General features: G+C 35.5%; 1 protein-coding gene and 1 long non-coding RNA gene across 2 annotated transcripts; one reads left to right on the top strand and one right to left on the bottom strand.

Moving 5' to 3' along the window:
- The first annotated feature begins 1,421 nt into the window (after positions 1 to 1,421).
- Positions 1,422 to 8,306, top strand: LOC128170793 (kelch-like protein 26). Its single transcript, XM_052836557.1, has 8 exons — positions 1,422 to 1,693; positions 2,537 to 3,473; positions 4,044 to 4,149; positions 4,921 to 5,095; positions 5,574 to 5,930; positions 6,808 to 6,973; positions 7,109 to 7,309; positions 7,954 to 8,306. The coding sequence occupies exons 1-8, from the start codon at positions 1,597 to 1,599 to the stop codon at positions 7,970 to 7,972; spliced, it is 2,058 nt and encodes a 685-aa protein (XP_052692517.1). The 5' UTR covers positions 1,422 to 1,596; the 3' UTR covers positions 7,973 to 8,306.
- A 6,694-nt stretch (positions 8,307 to 15,000) lies between these two features.
- Positions 15,001 to 19,784, bottom strand: LOC128170691 (uncharacterized). Its single transcript, XR_008241885.1, has 3 exons — positions 19,710 to 19,784; positions 15,419 to 15,628; positions 15,001 to 15,127 (listed from the first exon to the last, which is right to left on the bottom strand). It is a non-coding gene; the product is annotated as an uncharacterized LOC128170691 (long non-coding RNA).
- Between the last annotated feature and the right edge of the window lie 2,730 nt (positions 19,785 to 22,514).

Below are 22,514 nucleotides of genomic sequence, written 5' to 3'. Positions count from 1 at the left end.
TTCACCTCTTTAGCAGTTTAGCATTTCAATGGTTTCTTTATTTTCACTTCAATTTATTACATGCGAGAGGAGGGGGGGGGGGGGTGCACCATGTTCTTTCAATATGATAAGCAAATATTTGTAAGCGTAAATTAAAAAAAAAAACATTAATTTTTTTGTTAAAAAGTGGAGGCGGCAAATCCATGATAAGTCGATTTTCTATGTGTAAATTGAAAAAAAAAATGAATTATTATTTTTTTAACATGGGGGGGGGGGGGGGGGGCTATGATGAGTCAAGTTTTATATGGACGTTTAAGAAAAAATGTCTTCTGCAAAAAAAGGGGGAATAACTGACGTTACAATCACTTTAAAAGAGGAGATACAGTGCAATGAATATTTGTATATCAAAATCTTTATCATTCAACAACATTGTATATGAGATTAAACTACTGTTCTACTTATAAATAAATAAATTATAACAAATCTTATAAACTAAGAATAATGAAAATTTACTGGAAAATAGGACTTACGTTTTATTTTCATTTAAATTTTACCTTGTTAATTTTATTTTTATCGGTTTATTATAATTCATTGTTTGATCACATGCTGTGCTCGCCCTAACGGTCGCACCGTAAAACATATTATATAAAGTTATTTACAACTTAGCGCGATGTGCAGTAATGAATTTCTACAGTACATGTACACAAAAATTGAACCTCACCGAAAGGGGTTTGTGTAAAAAATAATCATTAACAAGTGGGCTAAAAACATCGTTAATTAATAAAGGTGGCTTTTATTTTTCGTCCGACGTACCCATTTTTTAACGATGCTTTTTTTTCTAACGTTATGTAACGTTATACAAGCCCCTAACGTTAACGTTTTGCCATTCCCTAATTTCATTATTTATTTGAAAAAACTGATACTTTTATTTCAAAACGATACTGTTTACATACCTGAATTCAACCAAATTGAATGTTCTATAGAGAACTTTTCTTTGATATTCCGCTTTTTTTAACAAACGACATCTCAAGGACATGACAAGCTATAATCGATAATCTGGTTCCCGTCTCCTCCTCTGCATTGCACTTCAAAACCTCTAAAGGTTTAACGAGGCCGGGTCTAATTTGTTCTGCCCTAGATTTTTGGATGAAACTTTTTACATGAATTTCTACTGATGTAATTATTATTTTAAGATTAAAAAATAAGACATTTACCACACCGTTTGTTTAGGGGGTCATCTCAAAGTGTGTTAATCTTTAACATAGGACCCTATAGGATTACCAACTTGACAAACGAACGACAACTCTAGGACTACTTAATCTGGTTCCCTTTCAAAGCAGGGGCGGGAACTAGACTATTCTGAGCCATCTACTGCGCACGCGCATCTTTCGTGTTATAAATAAGTTTCTGCGCGGGCAGTAACTCAAACTTCCTTAGTTACTGTGGAAGCTAGCTGCATATTTGCAACGCCGGTTTTCACAATCTGCAATCAGTGTGTAGTAGCCTTTTGTCATCGTATAGAGGATCTTGTGTACTCAGCATTTATTGTTTCATCAGTTTGGGAATTCTTATCAAGCATCGAACTAGATTTTTCAATTTGAAGAGAATTCGAGAATTATGGAAAGTGCAGCCTTGAGTGGGCTGCATTTGCAGACTCCGTATGTTTATTCCTGGATTAATACGTTACCATCACGTAACAGCTCTCCACCAATGGGTAAGTCTCTTTTGTTATATTACATGTAATAACGAGATACCATAAAAAACTACAAAATGTATTCTCAGATGTGATGAATATTATTGTGATAGTTCCTGCTTGCTGCATCCCTCTATGGTTTTTATTTCATTGTGTTTTGTTTTGATACCAATATTTTGTATGTATGTTACTGGTCAGGTATTTAAAATATAAATTCACAAATCTCTGTGAATGAACAATACTTGTGTAAACCAAAACTTTGACAGCAACAATATAATAGTCATAGGCTAATTATGACTAAAAGTAGAAGCTTTCTAAGTTTGAATGTATCCACATTACATCTTGATGGTAGAGCCTCTCAAACAAGAAATACATAGGTCATATGGGGAGGGTAAATACCACAAGCATGTTCACTTGTTCAGCAGAGCGGCAGCCGGCTGCTCATGAGGTTAATCACAATTCTGATAGTTTTGTATACATGTATACAAGTATTATATCTTTAACTACATTAACTGCTGTTCTGTTGTTTAAAAAAAAGATGATAATTCTTTATATAAGCATTGAAAATCTCCTTTGAAGTCCCATGTACCACAGGCACATAGCATCGAGGGGGGGGGGGGGGAATAAACAGTGAAATTAGTATACTACTCCCCCCCCCCCCCCCTACTCCCAAACGGATTAGGATTTCAGGATTTTGGAAAGTAACCCCCCCCCCCCCCCCATTTTTTCTTTTTTCCTTGTCAAGATTTTTTAAATGAGTCCCCCCCCCCCCTTCAAAACGATGCTACATGCTGTACCAATCTCCTTTAAATTTCCATGAGTTGATTCTTTGGTTTCACTTCGCTTACCCTTGTCTAATTACAGAGAATAGAAACAGCAACAATTCTCCAACCTCACCGAGTGACACCACTTACAGTGGGCATAGTTCTCATGCGTCTTTAATTGAGGAGGCCAGTGCTCCCAGTAGGACCTCTTCCTTGGAGGGCTCCCTAGCCCATGAAGTCTCTAGCCAGGGACCACGATCCACCATAGAATCTGGGGGTAGAAGCAGTGGGATGACTGGAACCATCTCCCATTATGAGGGAGTTGGTTCTTACCTACATGATATTTACAAGCAGAAGAAGATATGTGATGTCTCCTTTCAAGTGGGAGAGATCCTCATTCCACTTCACAAAGTTGTACTGGCATCACAGAGTACACTTTTTAAGGAAATTTTTGAAGCGAAGGAATTTCCCTCTGATCCTGTCACCCCAAAGATAATCAGGGTGAAGAATGTTGAACCCGCTGCCTTGGAAATCTTCATTAACTTCTTATATACAGGTCACATTGAGGTTAAAAATTCGAAATTTATACCTGACATCCTGAAGTTGTCGGAGATATTTGAAGTTGAAACACTTTCAAGGCGTTGCATTGACGGATTGAAAAATATTAGCAATGCAGATCTTCTTAATTTACTACCAGTAATGAGGAGAAACAAGAACATCCCAATGTGCAGAACTATCATGCAACTGCTGGGCAAAAACTTCATGACCTGGAGAAAAACCAAAGACTTCCTATGCTTGGATGTAGAGACTGTCTGCCTAATTCTCTCAGACGACAGTCTGAACGTGGAATCAGAAATGGAGGTTTTCTTGACAGCCGTGGATCTCCTTAAGCATATTGGAGCAGACTGTATCGAAAAGATAATGGGATGCGTCAGATTCCCATTGCTTACTGGAGAGCAGCTTTTCTCCTGTTTCAAAATCTGTCCTATGCTGAGAGACTACCACCAGGTGATAATGGACATCACCTTGGCAAATTGGTAAGGCCAAAATGAAATTATTGTTTGTTTGAAATTGCCTCCCAACTCATTGAAATACCCCCTGCTATAAAATTTTATTAGCAAACAATGAATACTTTTTTTTATATTGAGATTTTTTTTGTTTTTTACCAATTTTTAATTACCAGTATTTAAACTTCAAGTTTGAAAAATAAAAAATAAATGTCCTTCCTCCTTCCTGGGTCAAGAGACATCAAAGCAATGTTACCAATGTCATTTTATTTCAGTCTGTAGGTGGGGGGGGGGGGTAGTGTATCCTCTGTATATTTCAGAGCTATTAAGATTATTAAGTGAATTAGACTATACAATCCTACAACATAACAAGCTTGAAAACTCCTGGATTTCTTTAGGGATAACTGTTAATTAATTTGACTCCTGAACTTAATTAAATTAATATGTACAGGTATGTACCTATCATTAGATCATGCACATCTATTTTTGTGAGCTTGCAAAGACCATCTGCGTTTTTATGAAATAGTTGCTGTCTTCATATTAATTATGTGTTAATTGTTTTGCATGTTTTGAATTCTGTCATTATATATATGTTTACAGGATTCAGACTTCCTTGTCTCTGGGTGGAGAAGACCCCCTGGATCTCCAAATTCCTACCCCTCGCAGCCACACCAACAGTGCTACTAGTGTAGCCAGCTATATCAGTGTGAGTTATACTATAGTTGGATGTTAACAACTAAATTATCCCCCCCCCCCCCCCCCCCCCCGCAAACAAAGTTTGGGGGTGGGGGGAGGGTATCTAGTCTGTCTGTGCAAAATTCATGCCTGGTCTATATAATTTTTTATGGAGAAATGTTGGAAGTTCTTACCTCACTAAAACATTGCTTATAACCCAAAGGGTGTGTCATGACCTTGACCCAAGGTCATTTGAGAAAAGTCAAGGTCACTGGCAGGAAAAGTGCAAAATTTGTGATTAGACACTAAAATTTGTCACAAAGATTGCTTGTTACCTGTATATGTCCTGACTTGAGCTTTGGTCATTTGTGCTAGTTCAATGTCAGTAGTAAGAAAAAAGAAGCATCCCTTATTTTTTTAATAGAGAAATACTTTGATATTTTCTTAGCAGGAGGTATCATAATTTGTGAGTTTCCTCATAGTACCTCAAGGTTGTGTTGTAGTTGAGATTCAATTAACTTGAACTAATGAATTTGTTATTTTAAACTGTTTCTTTTAGTGTTAATTAGCAATGGTTTTTTTTTTTCTGAAGACAAGTTCATACTGTATTTGTATTAGGCATGTATTCATCCACACAGGTATGTACCTCACTTCTTTATAAAACATTTGCATGCTTTACTAAAATTTATTTTTGTTACTAAATTCTACTCTAATCTACACTCTTTTTTTAGCTAATTACTCCTAACTGTTCTATTTCTTCTCATCTTTATCTTTTCCTTCCTTCCCCTTCCTGCTTTTACAGACTCATTCTAGCACTGAGCAGGTTGATGAACAGGAGGACCCTGATGTTGAGGTTGAAATATGTCGCATGTCAGAGGACATGGCCCGAGATTTCAACACACATGCCTACTTGCACAGTGCAAGCTCCTCAACCATTTCCAAATTTCCCCTCATTGAACAATACAGCAATTCCAAATGTAACCAATATTGCAGATCTGTATTTCTAATTTTTGAGCAATTATACACATTATATATGTGGTCCTTAATTCGGTCCAATAATGTTTTCCGGAATCAAAGATTATGCTTTCTTTGTTTCATAAGTTACATAAGAATTATGTTGTAATTATTACTAGATACTAAGTCCATTAGCCCATATTAAAAGACTTTATCTATCAATGTATACTGTAAACGTATTACATTTGGCTGTGTATTCTATTTGGCGCTTTTGGCAGAATGCGGCTTCCTCTAAATCAACTACATCGCTAAATGTCATTCATATATGTATAAGGATTGGAACATTCAGGAATGCGCTAATTCAAATTCACTCCAACTTGTTCAAAAACTAATTTCCGCCAAATATCGTACACGCCAAATATAATATGTTTACAGTACATCATCATATGTTACAGTGGTTGCAGTTAGATTTTAATCCTGAATATTTCTTTTTTTATAAAGTGGCCAGAGATTGCAGCATGTTGGGTGATCCTGGAGAGCATCAGAGAATCCAAAAGGAAATGCTTGCTAGAGAGAAGCAAAACATTTCTCCAGATCATCATGATAAGGAGGTGCAGAGCAAACAAGGGCAAGACAGGCGGATTCTCCATAGCTTGGATATAGGAATGGGAGAGAGATTTGGCCGAATCCACAAAGAGAGGAAGAGGGACCCAAGCAAGTCTACCCATAAGAAAAAGAAAAGGGAGGTGGAAAAGAGAGATTGGGAGCAGACCAATCAGGACGGAAAACTCTCGGACGAGAGTGACCAGCTCCGGAAAAAGGCCATGGTGTGGGGAGGCTCCCAGTGGTTCTTGATTGGTAAGTGTTTACAGAGAGGGAAATATAAAGTCACTAAAATCCTTACTTTTTATTTCAATTTTAGATGTGTGCTTTATTGAATTTCATTTTGACTCTTTATTAGTCCCCTACCGGTTTTCACCGGAGGGGACTATAGCTTTCTTCTGCGTCCGTCAGTTCGTCTGTCTGTCGGTCCGTCCATTTGTCTGTCTGTCCATCTGTCTGTCTGTCCCACTTCAGTTTTCCACTGTTTTTTTTCTTTATGCGTTTGACGAATGATATGAAACTTGCTGAGCAGCTTCAAAATATCAAACTACAGATCAAGTTTACACTTTTGTAGCGTCTGGTTGACATATTTTTGAGAAAAATAATTTTTTATATTCCAATTTTTTAATGTTCGGGTTTGTTATCGGGCTCGGTGTGTATCAAATAAACGAGGAAAGTATGTTGTCAGTAATAATATCGTGCATTACTTGGACCATTCCTTTTATTGTTTATAACAAACAAATAAGTTCTGTAAAATAGTGTCAAGCATTGTGTTGTAAATTTAATCGGCAGGGTTTTTTAGTTTTTTGTATTATTACAATCGGGATCTTTATCGAGTTGGTCTGTTGAGACAGTCAGAAATGATATCATGCAGAACAGTGCATTGTTTTCACAAATTTCTACAAACCGGTAGGGGACGTGTATTGCTTGTGCAATACTCTCAGAATGCTTGTTATGATGATTATAGTGAAGTATATCAATGTAACTGACCAGTCTGATCAATTGTTAATCTGTTTTAATCCAATGTTATCTTTTAATCAAAATACAATATATATCTGATTATCATCAATCCTGATTCCAAAATGTCAACAATCATTGTCAAATCTGCCACATTTTTCATTTACCTGTAAAGGTGGACCTGGGCATGATGGAAGCCCCTCCAAGAAAGTCAAGGCATACAGCTATGAAACCAAGCAATGGACTTCCCTCGCTCCTATGAATGTTGCTCGTATGGACCACACACTATGCCTCCTGGATGGAATGATATATGCTATTGGAGGCATTGGTAAAAGGGGCCGGTAAGTGCGGATGGCATATTGTTTTTGTCTGTACATGTATGTAGTTAAACAGTTTTGTTGAACAAAACATGAATGCATGTAAATGCAATATTTATGTGTACGTTCTGTATGTTATACTGAAGTTTAATTTTCCAGGGTTCTAACCAGGGTTGAATGTTACAACCCCAAAACCAACTGCTGGTTCTATGTGAAGTCCTTGCCAGAGCCAAGGACTGGAGCCTCAGCCACTACAGAGAATGGCCACATTCTCTTGTCTGGGGGGTACGGAGCTCTCAATGATGGCCAAGTATCAGACTTCATGGATACCATGGAATTCTACAATGTGGATGCTAACAAGTAATGCTTACAAATGTTTTTGCAGTCATGTTAGATTCTAATACAATTATCTGTAAATTAATCCAAATACTTCTTTTATTAATTAATGGTCATTGTTATATTCAGAAGTATATTCTCACTATATAACTCTATATAGACGAATAGTCAACAATTGTTATATATAAGCTCGTCCAAAAAATTTTGACCGGCTAGGAATGTCTAGAGAATATTCCCTCTATTTCAATTAATTCCCTTCTGATTTGTTGATTCGTAAATGGTGACATGAATAGGTCTTTGTGACTCCAAAACAAGGTGACATCATAATAGACAATCGATATCAGTCAAGGCAAGTAAACAACGGACGCGCAATGCGATGGTTTGCTATCATAACGGATATAAGGATTTGCGAATTACAGTGAAGTAAAATCAGGTAGAGCATCTGCAACTTAATTCCTATGGGCGATCGAGTTTTTGGGCAACATTGATTATATTAGCCCCCTTGGGATGAATATACATGTATTGCCTTTCTCTTTGCGTCGGGCAATATTTCGTCTTTATGGGGCTAATATTATCAAATATGTTGCCTCCAACTCCAGTATAATGTCTATGTTTGAATAATTTGAGTCAAATTATTATCATAACTTGTTCCTTTTTCTCCTTTGCAGATGGACCACTGGATTCTAAAGAATGGGCCATGAATTTATTGAACTGAAGTTTTATGTAAAGTTTTGTGAAAAGTTTAAAGTTTTGTGCTTTTTATTGTGTATGAAACTGTTGTGTTTAAATGGATAACTTGCAAGCACTGCAATTAAAGCTTATTTGTAATGATTTTTTTGTAATAAATTTTATGCATCTCATATAATTGCTTTAAGCTTGCTTGTTAGTACATGTACCAGGTATTCAAAAGATGTATATTTGTATAGTTAACCATTTCCCAATACATGTGCTAGCTAGTAGTATTACCGGTAATTTTGCATGTATTTGAGGGAAAAAATGTTTTTAAAATAGATATACCTGGTGCAATTCGAATAATTACATGTAAGTACACAAGTACTTTTAAATGTACATGTATCAATATATTACATGTTAGTATGTGTAAATTAAACAGAGGCTATAGTGCACTTGAAAAATGAAAATTATTTTTCTGGTTTCAACAGCTGTTTAAGTAGTTTAAATAATCAAATTGTGAGACACATGGCTCAGTAGTCATGGTGTTTAGTTAGACAGAAGTAACCCAAAAGTAACTGTTCAAGCCTCGCTGTGGTCACTAGTCACTTGATGTTGTATGTTGTACCTTAAGACATGGTACAGTATCTACATAGTCTTAGTCCACCCAGCTGAATATTGGTACCAATGTATGCTGGGAGTTAATCTGCAATGGACTGGTGTTCCAACCCAGGGGATTAAATCACTTCATTTACTTAGCACCACCAACACCAGGATAAGCACCAACACTAGTTGCTCTTTAAGGCTGGGAGAAGAATTTAAAGTACTGTGGTTTCATTAATATTCAAAGGGTATCAATCTTCTTGGATAAAGTGAAAATCACAGTTTCAAGGATACGTAAATTCGTGGCCAATGACCCTATCAATACAAAATATTAGTAGAAATTGCAGTTCAATGAATATTTCATTTTAAACGAAATCAACGAAAATTGGTATTCAACGAATATTAATGAAACCACAGTAATATTAAGGGCCCGTGCTGCGGGCGCCCTATAGTGATCAGTCTGTCCGACTTGCATTCTGTCTGTCCAACTGAGATTGCTTGTCTGGAGTATACAGTAAAACTCGGTTATAGCGACGTCCTAGGGACCAATGGATTTACCTCGTAATATCTGTAATTTGTTATATTCGTATAACAAATTCGTAATAATAATTATAGTGAATTCACTATATACAATTTATGTTTTTCTTTTGCCAGACTATAATTTGTTCTAATTTAGGTTTAAAATTAAAAAACATTCTATTGATACCTTTAATAATCGGATTTTAAATTGAAAAAATATATATTATATGAAAATAAATTCATTCAAACTATTATGTTCAATGGTAGTGCAAACATTTTAAACTGCAAGAAAGTCCTCTTAAAAGTGTTAAATTTTGATATCATTCACCTCTATGGGACTCAATATCAGTTCGTTATATCCGAATTCATTATAATCGTAAAATTTTGCAGGGATTTGTGAAGAACTTCACCTGTGACTCAAAAAAACTTAGCTATATCCATGAATTCGCTATATCCTTGTTTGTAATAAATGAGTTTTACTGTCAGAAGCTTCTTTCCCCTTGGCTCCATCTGGCTTATACCTCACCCAGTGCCTTTGGGTAAAGGGTGTGTAGTGACCTTGAACCATGGTACTAGGTCTTATGTTAAGGTCATAGCAGAATTATATACAAAATCCTTGTCTGGTGCATATCTTCTCTCCCCTTGGTTCAATCCTCACAGTGTGTCAATGGTCAAAGGGTGTGCAGGGACCTTGAATGAAGTTTGTAGGTAAAAGGTCAAGGTCATACTGGACCATGCAAAAATCCTATTCTTGTCTAGTTAAATCTGTATTTTGTCAATCCAGAGTCATGAATTTTTCATGTGCCATTTGCGCTTAAAGATCCCATACCAAAACAAATTACTTTATAGGTACAGTAAAACTCGTAAAGTATGAATACAGATAAAGCGAATTCTAGGATATAGCAAAGTTTTTTTGGAGTCCCCAGTAAAATTCTTAAGAAACCTTTGCAAATTTTTACGGCTATATTGAATTCGGATATAACGGTCGAACTTAAGGATATAGTGAACTGATTTTGAGTTCTTTAGACCTTATAACAACGAAATTTAACACTTTTATAATGAATTTCTTTCAGTTTGTTAAAGTTTGCACTACTATTGACATAATAGTTTGAATAAATGTATTTTCAAATAAATTTTTTGACTCACAATCCAATCATTATAGGTATCAAAGTAATGTATTTTTATTCTAAGCCTCATGCAAGTAGTAAAAATTATAGTCTTGTGAAAGAAAATATGTATATGTTATATAGGGTTGGATACCGTTAAGGATGAAACGGTACGATACCATACCGGTATTTTTGAAATGATACGGTATTTTTAACGATACGGTACTAGACCTCAATAAATGAGAATGATAATTATATTTTTTCAATAAAGGTGTTTTTGATCTTCCAGTGTTATAATTTATAAAGAAAGAATAATATATTTACAATAACATATGAGTTTACAAACTATGTTTATGCTCCAATCTTTTAATAAAAGATTAACAGACAAATAAATTGAATCTGATTCTCAAAATGTTTAGTAATGTTCCATGTGTTTTCCCCTTTTCCCAGGCAAAATAACTGGCAATTGTTGCAAACACCACCATCTGATTTCCTACTGAAATGAGACTAAACAGCCAAGCGCGTTTACCCGGTTGTCAGCCATTGTTTGGTTGCACTAATTGACGAAACATCAGAAAATAGAACGGAAATTTTAAAAAAACTTTTGCGCTATTTCGTCTTTTTAATTTACATTTATTGTCAGAATAAAATTAAACACTATCATTGTATTTTAGTTTTTTTTTTAATTTATGTATTGATTTATTAAAGTATTGGCAGTCGAATCAAGGATCGTACTAAGAATGGGAAAGCTCATATTTCGTTAATTAGCCTATCCTTTTAATGCGCGGACAATTCGATTTTAGCGAGTCTGAAATCGTTGTATAAAAAGGTTTCAAAGATACAGAAATACCGTTATTAGTACCGGTATTAAATGAAACGGTATTTTACCGGTATCTTTAAAGCAAGTATTCGGTACGGTATTGGTACTGTGTACCGGTATCCAACCCTAATGTTATACAGATATAAGGAAATAAATCATTTGGTCCCTAAGACTTCGCTATAAACAAGTTTTACTGTATACTTTTTGTCTAAAAATTCAGGTACAAAAAAGCATAACTAAATTATGCAAGTTAAGAACCATTTATTCAGCATGATTCCAAGCACTTTTTAGGCTTGCCGATTTGGTACTTATTCCCAAATTAAGAACAATATAGGCATGCTTTTTAAAATTTATTTCTTTGTGACAAAAAAGGCAAATAAAAAGTAAAGAAAAAGCATGATGCAGGTATGTCGAACAAGTAAGCATGACTAATACGTGCCTAGCAATTGCACACATATTGAGTATACCTAATGTGTTCTTAATTCACCTCTAAAAGCAGCACATAGACTTAGCACAATTTGGATAAAAGCATATTTTAGGCACAATTTCATGTGGGGTACTATCTTAGGTATACTTTAGGCACATATGTACATATGACAATCTCATCATAAGCATATTTGAGGTATACTTTAGGCACATATGTACATATGACAATCTCATCATAAGCATATTTGAGGTATACTTTAGGCACATATGTACATATGACAATCTTATCATAAGCATATTTGAGGTATACTTTAGGCACATTTAAGAAATAAACAACGTTATTTAGTGAACATGGCGTTATGAATAGCAATTGCTCTGTTGGCATATTCCATGATGCGCGCTAGCGCATCATGGAAAATATGCCAGCAGAGCAGTTGCTATTCATAACGCCATGTTCACTAAATAATCGTTGTTTATTACTTATATTTGCATTTTACCACTCGCAAATACCCTGTATTTGCCTAGACCTTGACATTTAGCTATTACATCAAAAGTAAACATTCAGACTGTAATGTATCTTTTTAATTCACATAGATTTGTTAACAGAATCAATGATATGTTATAACAGTAATTCCTTTAAAATGTTATCAAGAACATGTTTTAATATTACATGTAAATACGTCAATTTTAATGGAGTTGGAGAAAAACACATGATGTATCGTATAGTGGTTTAAATCTATAACGTCATGGAAAAGTATATTTAACGTTACACCTTTATGACGTCATAGTATTCTGACAGAGCAATTGCGATTATAGAGAAATAATTGCAGCTCCTCCGTATGGGCTTACAGTGGGAAAGAACAATGGAAATGCAAATATATGTACATATGACAATCTTATCATAAGCATATTTGAGGTATACTTTAGGCACATCTGGACAAAAGACAATTTCATCATAGGCATATTTTTGGCACAAAATAGGTTCATTTCAGTCACAATCATAAGTACTGCTTAAGGCATATCTTTAATTAAAGATAGAAGCACATTTTGGGTATACTGTAAGCACATGTTAGGCACATTTATAAAAAAGTAGGTAAACTTTAGATACATGTACATAATATGGTACATTTTAGGTACACCTATAGACGTACTTTACAAACAGCACAAAATAGGTACATATTAAGAAGGTATCACCTAGGCATTGAAAAAGGCACATTTCTGATAAACTTACCGACATAAACATGTTTACGTATATTATATACAGTTAAACTTTAGCATCTCCAACACCGATATCTCGAATACAATGGATACATGTATGTCAAATTGATTTGTAAGTCCCAAACACTTAAGCTTTAAGTATTTTACCCTTGATATCTTGAATTTTTAACCAGTCTCATCTAGTTCGAGATAACGAGGTTTGACTGTATATATTAATCAAACAATCTCTATAGAACATAAAAAAGAGAAGCTACTACAGTTACTGAACATAGATGATACAATCTGATTAAAATCAGATCCTTGATCCGCTCCTTGATTTTCTATTGTCACTACATGAGGATCCGACCTCCTGTAGCGACAATAGAAAATCAAGGAGGAGATCGAGGATCTGATTTTAATCAGATTGATTGATGATATTAGCTTCTTATACAGATATGGTTCTTATATACAGTGGTGATAGTAAGCTACTATTGTGTTATAAACTAGTAATGCATACCTAAACAAGAATAGAATTCCAGGGTCCCCCGCCGGTCAAGCAGTATACTAGTACCGAGTCTATCGACCAAGGCTGATTTAGGAACTTGACCAAGGTATTAGTGGTATAAACATTTGGTATAAAGAACAAGGTACAGTTTCAGTCATATATTGCCCTGTTTTAGAGTAATTTTTAAAATTATCACAAAAAATGGAAATGTAACATTTATCTGCACAAGAATATTCATAAACTAAGAATCTTTAAATAGTTACATGATCAGACTTTCACAAGGGTAATTGTGACGTCACAAACAATGCATTTTCCCGTAATTTTCATAAAACTGAGCAGAAGACACCAATTCCTCAGTAGTTTTTTTAATAGAAAACTATGTCCGCAGCTGTCGCCCACGATGAAACTCACATTATCACTTTATCATGTTATGACACACAAAATATAATAATTTTGTTGTGGGCGACAGCTGCGGACACATTTTCCTCTTCAAAAAACTATGAGAAAATGTGCCATTTTTCATCATTTTTGACTAAATCTTAGAAATTTGCCAAATTGTTGAAGTCCTAATCATTTTTTGAAACAAGATAAAAGTGTATAACTTGATATTTTATATACACACATGTTCAAGAAACCATATGTGTATTTTCATGAGATTTAAACCACTTTTGAATTTTAGGGCAAATATTAAAAGAAACTGTACCCTCTTCTTTAATGAAAATCTGTCAAAATTTGTAGGCATGAGAGCGCTTACAAGGTCAATTTTTGGAAAAAAACGGAGTCATGATTGTGGTCAAAGTCCCAAAACTCCAACAAAAAGTATAGACCAATGCTGATTTTCGAACTTGACCAAAGTATTAGTGGTATAAACATTTGGTATAAATTTAATGAAAATCTGTCAAAATTTGTAGGCATGAGAGCGCTTACAAGGTCAATTTTTGGAAAAAAACGGAGTCATTATTGTGGTCAAAGTCCCATAACGCCAACAAAAAGTATTGACTAACACTGATTTTCGAACTTGACCAAGGTAATACTGGTATAAACATTTGGTATAAATTTAATGAAAATCCGTCAAAATTTGTAGGCATGAGAGCGCTTACAAGGTCAATTTTTGGATAAAACGGAGTCATTATTGTGGTCAAAGTCCCATAACGCCAACAAAAAGTATCGACTAATGCTGATTTTCGAACTTGACCAAGGTAATACTGGTATAAACATTTGGTATAAATTTAATGAAAATCCGTCAAAATTTGTAGGCATGAGAGCGCTTACAAGGTCAATTTTTAGATAAAACGGAGTCATGATTGTGGTCAAAGTCCCATAACACCAACAAAAAGTATCGACTAACGCTGATTTTTGAACTTGACCAAGGTAATAGTGGTATAAACATTTGGTGTAAATTTAAAAAAAATCCGTTAAAATTTGTAGGCATGAGAGCGCTTACAAGGTCAATTTTTGGATAAAACGGAGTCATTATTGCAGTCAAAGTCCCATAACTCCAACAAAAAGTATCGACCAATGCTGATTTTTGAACTTGACCAAGGTAATAGTGGTATAAACATTTAGTATAAATTTAATGAAAATCCGTCAAAATTTGTAGGCATGAGAGCGCTTACAAAAAAGTGTGACGGACGGACGCACGGAATTTCTATGTCCCCGCTCTGCGTTGCGGCGGGGGACAATTATAAATTTATCTCTACTTTAGATTGACATACTTAATTCATAAATAATACAATGATGAAAGTGCATGGCTTCATGGCAGGATACATAAATAATGGGTTTTTTTTTCATTATAGCCGATTATCACAGATACACAAAATAATAAATTATAACAGTTTTTCTTTAAACATCACGCTGTGACACTCCTTCAGTCCACAGACTTAGGAACAGTTTTTTCTTTTAAAAGGCTACCAATCCAGTAATCTTTGAGAGTACCAGCCTCATGGCTAGCTTCACACACGACTCGCTGTTTATTCTTTTTATTACCCTATGATAGTCTGAAAATAATTCGATACCATTGTTTAGTAAGAGCAAAGACACAACTTACATGTACAACTTTCTCAATAAATTTATGTTTGTACAACAAAGAAGTCAGTCTTCAAAACAAATTTCATAGTTTGCTCCAAAAAATGCAAAGTTTCATTACATTGACACAAAATGATACAATTCCTTTAGATTTAATGTTACAAATGAATTATCTTAAAATGGAAACTGCAAGGTCAGAGTCAGACTTGTAAAGGGGGCCTACAGAAAGAATGTGCAAACCAGATGTTACAATATTTCTTTACCTATAATGGCCTTCACAATCTCCTTGCTAAGTCCCTCTTTCCCATTTACACCCATGCTATTTCCCAGGTCAATCAATTCCTTACTGGTATAAAATACTGAAATCAGATGCCGCCATTGCTGCCCAGCACCTACTTGGCTTTTTGCTGGTTGATTTGAAATCCCGAGGGTAGACAAACACTCCAGTGCGAGGCATCACGCAGCTCTATCATCTATATCAATACAATAAAAATTCAAACATATTTTTGGAAGTAATGGCTTACTGGATCAGGCCCCGCCATCACCAACTTTCCTCAAGGCAATACTCAGCCTCAAATCTGAGGTTTGACCTCAAATTTGTGCATGTTTCTTTAAAGGATTTGAGTTGAGGAATAAGTTGAGGGATTTGAAAATTTTGGTGACGGTGGAGCCTGATCTATTGTTTTTAAGTAAAAAATTTATTTTCTACTCACAATTTTAAAATTTTCTTTAATTCATACAATTGTTTTAATAGTTTACTAGGTAATAAACTGTGAACTGTTTCCCACCTACATTTTACATCAAATATTTTTTCTGGCAGATATTGATCGATCAAGAAGAGGCCCAGGGGCCACATCGCTCACCGGTGCAACAATTGCCTTAACTTAATTAACAAATTAGCATTATAGAATCAAAATCAAAATATCTTGACAACTAAGTACAGAAGGTCTTGCTCAATTTTTTTTTATAAAAATCTACCGATTTCTATCCACATATTTATGGTAAACATCAAGCCCCTTTTGTTGTTGTAGCTGTAAGAAGATTTTTCTCTATTCCTACATAACCCCCCTCACCCCACCCCCCCCCTTACACTTTATGGCCCAACTTTTTTCTAGGTAATCATGGTTTGATCATTTTACTACACTATCCTGGCATCAAAGTTTTTAAGAAGATTTTTAAAGATTTTCTTTATACATATAATACAATACTGTATAAAATAAAAATTCATACCCCCATTTTGGCCCCACCAAAATCCAGGGACCATGATTTAAACAAACTATAATCTACACTACCTGAGGATGCTTCCATACAAGTTACAGCTTTTCTGGCCTAATAGTTTTTTAGAAGAAGATTTTTGAAAAATACCAACTAATTTTCAATAATTCTAAATGATCATCTGTTTAAAAAGGGTGTGGCCCTTCATTTGAACAAACTTGAATCCCCTTCACCCAGTGATGCTTTGTGCCAAGTTTGGTTAAAATCTGCCAGTGGTTCTGGAGAAAAGGATGAAAATGAGAGAACAACAACGCCGCTAACGCCAGACAACGGACAAATCTTGATCAGAAAAGCTCACTCGAGCTAACAAGAGGCCCATGGGCCACATCGCTCACCTGAGGAACAATAGGTATGATAAAATCAGCTCAATGGAGTCATAATACAAACTATCTGGACAATGTACAATAATTCATGTAAATCCTGTATAAATAAAATCCATTTTCCCCTGGATATTCTTATGTTTATAATCATTAGTCCCTTTTCTAACAGGATGATTTTATAGTCATATCATATGTTGGGTATTGCAGTTCTAAAAAAGATCCCTAACAATAGTTCATATATGGGATATAAACGTACATCAAACTCTGAACCTTCTCGTGAGGCCAAAGAATTGTCCTGGGGCCAAAGTCTTAACAAGTATAAAGAATCATTTGGCTGATTAGTTTCTGAGAAGATTTTTAAAGATTTACCCTATATATTCCTTTGTTAAACTTTGACCCCCCCCCCATTGTGGCCCCACCCTACCCCCGGGGATCATTATTTTCACAACTTTGAATCTACACTACCTGAGGACGCTTTCACACAGGTTTCAGCTTTGCCGGCGAATTAGTTTCTGAGAAGAACATTTTTAAAGTTTTATATTCCTATGTTAAACTTCGATCCCCCATTGTGGCCCCACCCTACCCCCGGGGTTATGATTTTCACAACTTTGAATTTACACTACCTGAGGATGCATCCACACAAGTGTCAGCTTTCCTGGCTGATTAGTTTCTGAGATGAAGATTTTTAAAGATTTACTGTATTTATCCTATGTAAAACGTCGATCCCCCATTGTGGCCCCACCCTACCCCCGGGGGACATGATTTTCACAAATTTGAATCTTCACTACCTAAGGATGCATCCACACAAGTGTCAGCTTTCCTGGCTGATTAGTTTCTGAGAAGAAGATTTCTAAAGATTTACTCTATATATTCATTTGTGAAACTTCGACCCCCCATTGTGGCCCCATCCTCAGGTGAGCTAAAAAGGTTAAGTTTACAATTTAATAAGTTGGTTTCTGGAAGAACAGATTTTGAAAATTTTCATAATAAATATTGACAATTTTTTTTACTTTTTTAATCTTTAGCTTTTAAGATCTGTGTACAAACATAGAATTGTGAGAAAACTCTGTATCTTGCTTATAATTCGAAGCTTAACACTCAAATATGGTTAGTAAATAGAAATTGTAAACAATTAAACACAAGAAACATGCACTACATGTATGACAAATAAAGAACACAATTTATTTTTTCGAAATGAATCATATATATACATGTATATACCTACATATTTCCGTAAGCGATATCAAACTCTATTTAAACTGAATAAACTAGAGAAAATGCCGAGCATCTCAACAAAACATATTGCATTATTCTACCATTACGCAAAAGATAATGCCGAATTACCGATAGAATGAATTGAATTTTAGTACCCTACATCAGATTTTGCTTAATTTGCGCAGGTAAACAGTTAACGTAACTGTTTGATTTACCGAAGTCTCTGTTTGATTTGATACGTAAGAATCACGAAATACAGACGATAGTTTCCAGGTTACAAAGCATAAATAATGAAAACGAAACGAAAATCAGAACAAGCTAACACCAACGTCATGTGTGAAAACTGTCAACGCATTGAAATATTTAGCCTCAATTTACTTCACAAAATCGGCACCAATATATTTTTCATGTTTCAAAATTTCCCTTCATACGTGAACTGTTGCACAACAAGCAAATTCATCATAGTCAGATCGACCCTTTTTCGTATAATGTCATGGCTGCTTTAAACAAAGAACCTCGTTTTAGAAGTATGGAATACGAGCCGTGGCAAAATAAATGCCGGGGCAGATCGGCAATCGTCAATTCCAAATACGCATTATTTTGCAGCAATATCTACAGCGAATACAAACATACTAGTCCATCAAATATCCTGAAATTTTAATGAGATTGGCAGATTAATAACTGCCAATCTTTTGTTTTGCCCAGGCCAAGTCTTGCCTACCCATTTTACCGGATGCCGAGCCGAATCTATTAAACTGATTGAAACAAGCCTTTCCTTTATTATTATCGTATTAACTTAGATTTGAAACAAAATTACCCCTTAATTTTTGCAATTTATATTTTCCTTCCAATAAGGATAATTTATGCTAAATTACGTTGAATTTGCCTCGGTAGTTCTTGAGAAGAAGATTTTTAAAAATGCACCCCCCTTTTTCTACAGTTTCAATGTTTTCTCCGCTTTGAATACAGATCGGACTTTTATTTTTGCAATTTATATTCGCCCTCCCATAAGGATGCTTTGTGCCAAATTTGGTTGAAATTGGATAAGCAGTTTAAGAGAAGAAGTTCAAAATGTAAAAAGTTTACAGACGGACGGACGGACGACGGACAAAATGTGATCAGAATAGCTCACTTGAGCTTTCAGCTCAGGTGAGCTAAAAACAAAGTTATCTACTATACAGTATAACTATTTCCTAATTGATTTTTACTAAAAAAAAATCATTTTGTAAACAAATGTTCTGCTTACTGTGGGTATAAATATTTCTATATTAAAATGGGTCTATATAATGAGGAAAATATTATCGAGTGCTGGTTGATATGTGCATAAAAACTAAATAATCTAATCAAATGTTTATGTTAGATATTAAAGTTTATTACATACTTAGTAATAAATACAGTTTTTAAAAAGTTTTTTTTTAAAACGTTACAAAGATAAATGGATTTTTATAGAATGTATTTTAGTCTGTAGAAATAAGTAACCCCTCCCCCCATTAACTTTTAGGCAGTTATACAATGCTACCGTTTGCAGTTCTTTATACAGTTAATTCCTAATTAAACATTTCCTCATATCATCACGAGAAGCCCGTCTTGCAAATTCTAAAATCTCACTTTTAATTTTCTGACACATTAACAACATGAAACTGTGATAAAATTTGCAATTTTATGTTCTCGCGATTTGATGGAAAATCGTTCAATCGCAGAATTAAGTACTCGTGTAAAATAAGGAATCTACAGTATTACTTACACCATGAAAGCTTACAATCTCAATAGGAACAAGTCCTGCTCGAGGTCTACCATCAGACTGAGTTTTTCAGTTACCTTGAAAAATCAAAAATGAATCACAAACAAATTAAAGATAAATGGAAATATTTAAAAATTAGGATTAACTGCACAAAGCATTTTTGATAATAATGTACATGTACATACCATTTCCAGTAAGACTTTCAGCATTTCTAAGCTTTATCTCAACAAATTCTCAGTTCCCTATCGTAACTTCTTCATCTTTCTATTCCAGTGCAGCCATACATTTCTGAAGCTTAGGCCAAACAAAAAAATATGTTTGTTTACTGTTACATGCTGAAAAAAAATAGGGTCGGTAGGTAGGATTATTTTTTTATTTTATTATTATTTTTTTTTTTACACAACTTCAGAAATGTCACATACATGAAATTTTTGAGACAACTCGAATATCTCTCAGGGGTAAATCCCTGCTGGGGTATGAGATGGGTCACTCTGGGTGTAAATCCCTGCTGGAGTATGAGATGGGTCACTCTGGGTGTAAATTTCTGCTGGGGTATGAGATGGGTCACTCTGGGTGTAAATCCCTGCTGGGTATGAGATGGGTCTCTCTGGGTGTAAATCCCTGCTGGGGTATGAGATGGGTCACTCTGGGTGAAAATCCCTGATGGGGTACGAGATGGGTCTCTCTGGGTGTAAATCCCTGCTGGGGTATGAGATGGGTCACTCTGGGTGTAAATCCCTGCTGGGTATGAGATGGGTCTCTCTGGGTGTAAATCCCTGCTGGGGTATGAGATGGGTCACTCTGGGTGTAACTCTGGATGTAAATCCCTGCTGGGGTATGAGATGGGTTATCTGGGTGTAAATCCCTGCTGGAGTATGAGATGGGTCACTCTGGGTGTAAATCCCTGCTGGGGTATGAGATGGGTCACTCTGGGTGTAAATCCCTGCTGGGGTATGAGATGGGTCTCTTTGGGTGTAAATCCCTGCTGGGGTATGAGATGGGTCACTCTGGGTGTTAATTTCTGCTGGGGTATGAGATGGGTCACTCTGGGTGTAAATCCCTGCTGGGGTATGAGATGGGTCACTCTGGGTGTAAATCCCTGCTGGGGTATGAGATGGGTCACTCTGGGTGTTAATTTCTGCTGGGGTATGAGATGGGTCTCTCTGGGTGTAAATCCCTGCTGGGGTATGAGATGGGTCTCTCTGGGTGTAACTGGAGTGGGATTATCTGGATCCATGGAGGGTGCTTTCTGGGACTGAGCTGTTGTCTTTGGTTACTAGGGGTTTGGTGATGACCCATGAGTGGATGTATGTTGAAATGTGGCTCCTTGGCTGGAAAGGAGGGGTTGGGTAGTGGCTGTCTGAGCTGCCTTGGGATGAAATGTTGATTCTGTTGTGTCTGGATGATGATGTATTTCCCATGGGTGACACTAGAAGGTCTGTAGGCTGGATGGATAAGGAATACGACGAGGTGACTTGGGGATGAACCATTGGTCCCTCGGTAGAATGTGGATAGGACTGGGACGCCTGGGACGCTGGTAATTAAGTGACACGAAGTCCCCTGGGAAGTTGGGTGGTGGTTAGAGCTACCTGAGATGCTGAGGGATAGATTGCTCCATATGTGATATGGGGATAAAACATGCCTTGCTCGGGGTGACTAATGGGTTTAATGATGGACCTCCCTCGATAGCTTGGGGATAGCTAGGTTACATGGAATGGTGAGGGATGAAATAAATAAAATAAAATAAACAAGAGATGTTTGTGAAACACTTATGCCCCCCTCCCTTGGAATCAATCTACAAATTAGAAAATGAATGTAAACTGCAAATATTTGGAAATTTTTTAAGTCCAAGGGCCATAACCAGAGTTCTTGAAATGTTTTTTTGCTGTCAGTCGTTTGAACTGACTACCATCTGAAGTTTGTCAGTACTGACAAATTTCTATCAGTCCAAAAAAATTTTAATAGAAAGATGAAAAACTATATTTGAATTTTATTATAATCAAATTATTTCATTCTTAACTTACAAGCCTTGGGCCTTGGGCTTCCAATTTTTTCCATTTTTTCCTGATCCAATTCCTCTTAACTTTCACATTTTGGCTTCTCACCTTCACATTCTTATTTATCACTCCATTAATTTTATTTCCTTCCCTCTCTCATTATCAACTTTCCTTTTCACTCTTTCTTTCTCATTCTCTTTTTCTCTTTCTGCACACATCATGCCACATGGACCTAGTTGTCAGATTATATAGTGGAGTTCTTATTATTTGTCCCGAGTACATAAATGATTAAAATTAGTATTTTTGTATGTATTTCTGTGTATTACAATTATAAAAACATTAACTTACAACCCTGTTTCAATTTCAAAAAGTGTATTTAATGACCATTAAAAAAAAGTAAAAAAGATGCTACACGCCATCTTGGATTTATAGGGGGCCTTCAAGTTCATGCTGTTTTAAACAAGTTCTCCAATATCTCCAAGTGATTTTTGACGATATCTATGTTGGAAAATGATCGAAAGCCTTATTCCCATCGTTTGACTATACATCAGTGTTAGTCGCATTAAAAGCGCACCGTGTCAATATGTACTAAACTCTTCAAAATCATCAGAAGTTTACATTTAAGTGTCATAAATTCTATACATAAGAACTGAGATGTTCCGAAAACGTATGATCAGTTTTGAGAGAGCCAAAAATCCACAAAAATTGATTAATCCTATGCATTCGAATCTTCCCAGTGATTACCCAGAATAGTTTGCGTCAACTTCATCGCTTTTGTACAAATTTGTTTAATCACATTTTTGCAAATTCC

Source organism: Crassostrea angulata, chromosome 2 (genome assembly GCF_025612915.1).
Source record: "Crassostrea angulata isolate pt1a10 chromosome 2, ASM2561291v2, whole genome shotgun sequence".
NCBI lineage: Eukaryota > Metazoa > Mollusca > Bivalvia > Ostreida > Ostreidae > Magallana > Magallana angulata.
Note: the sequence above shows the minus strand (reverse complement) of the source record. Positions and strands in the feature narration are given on the sequence as shown.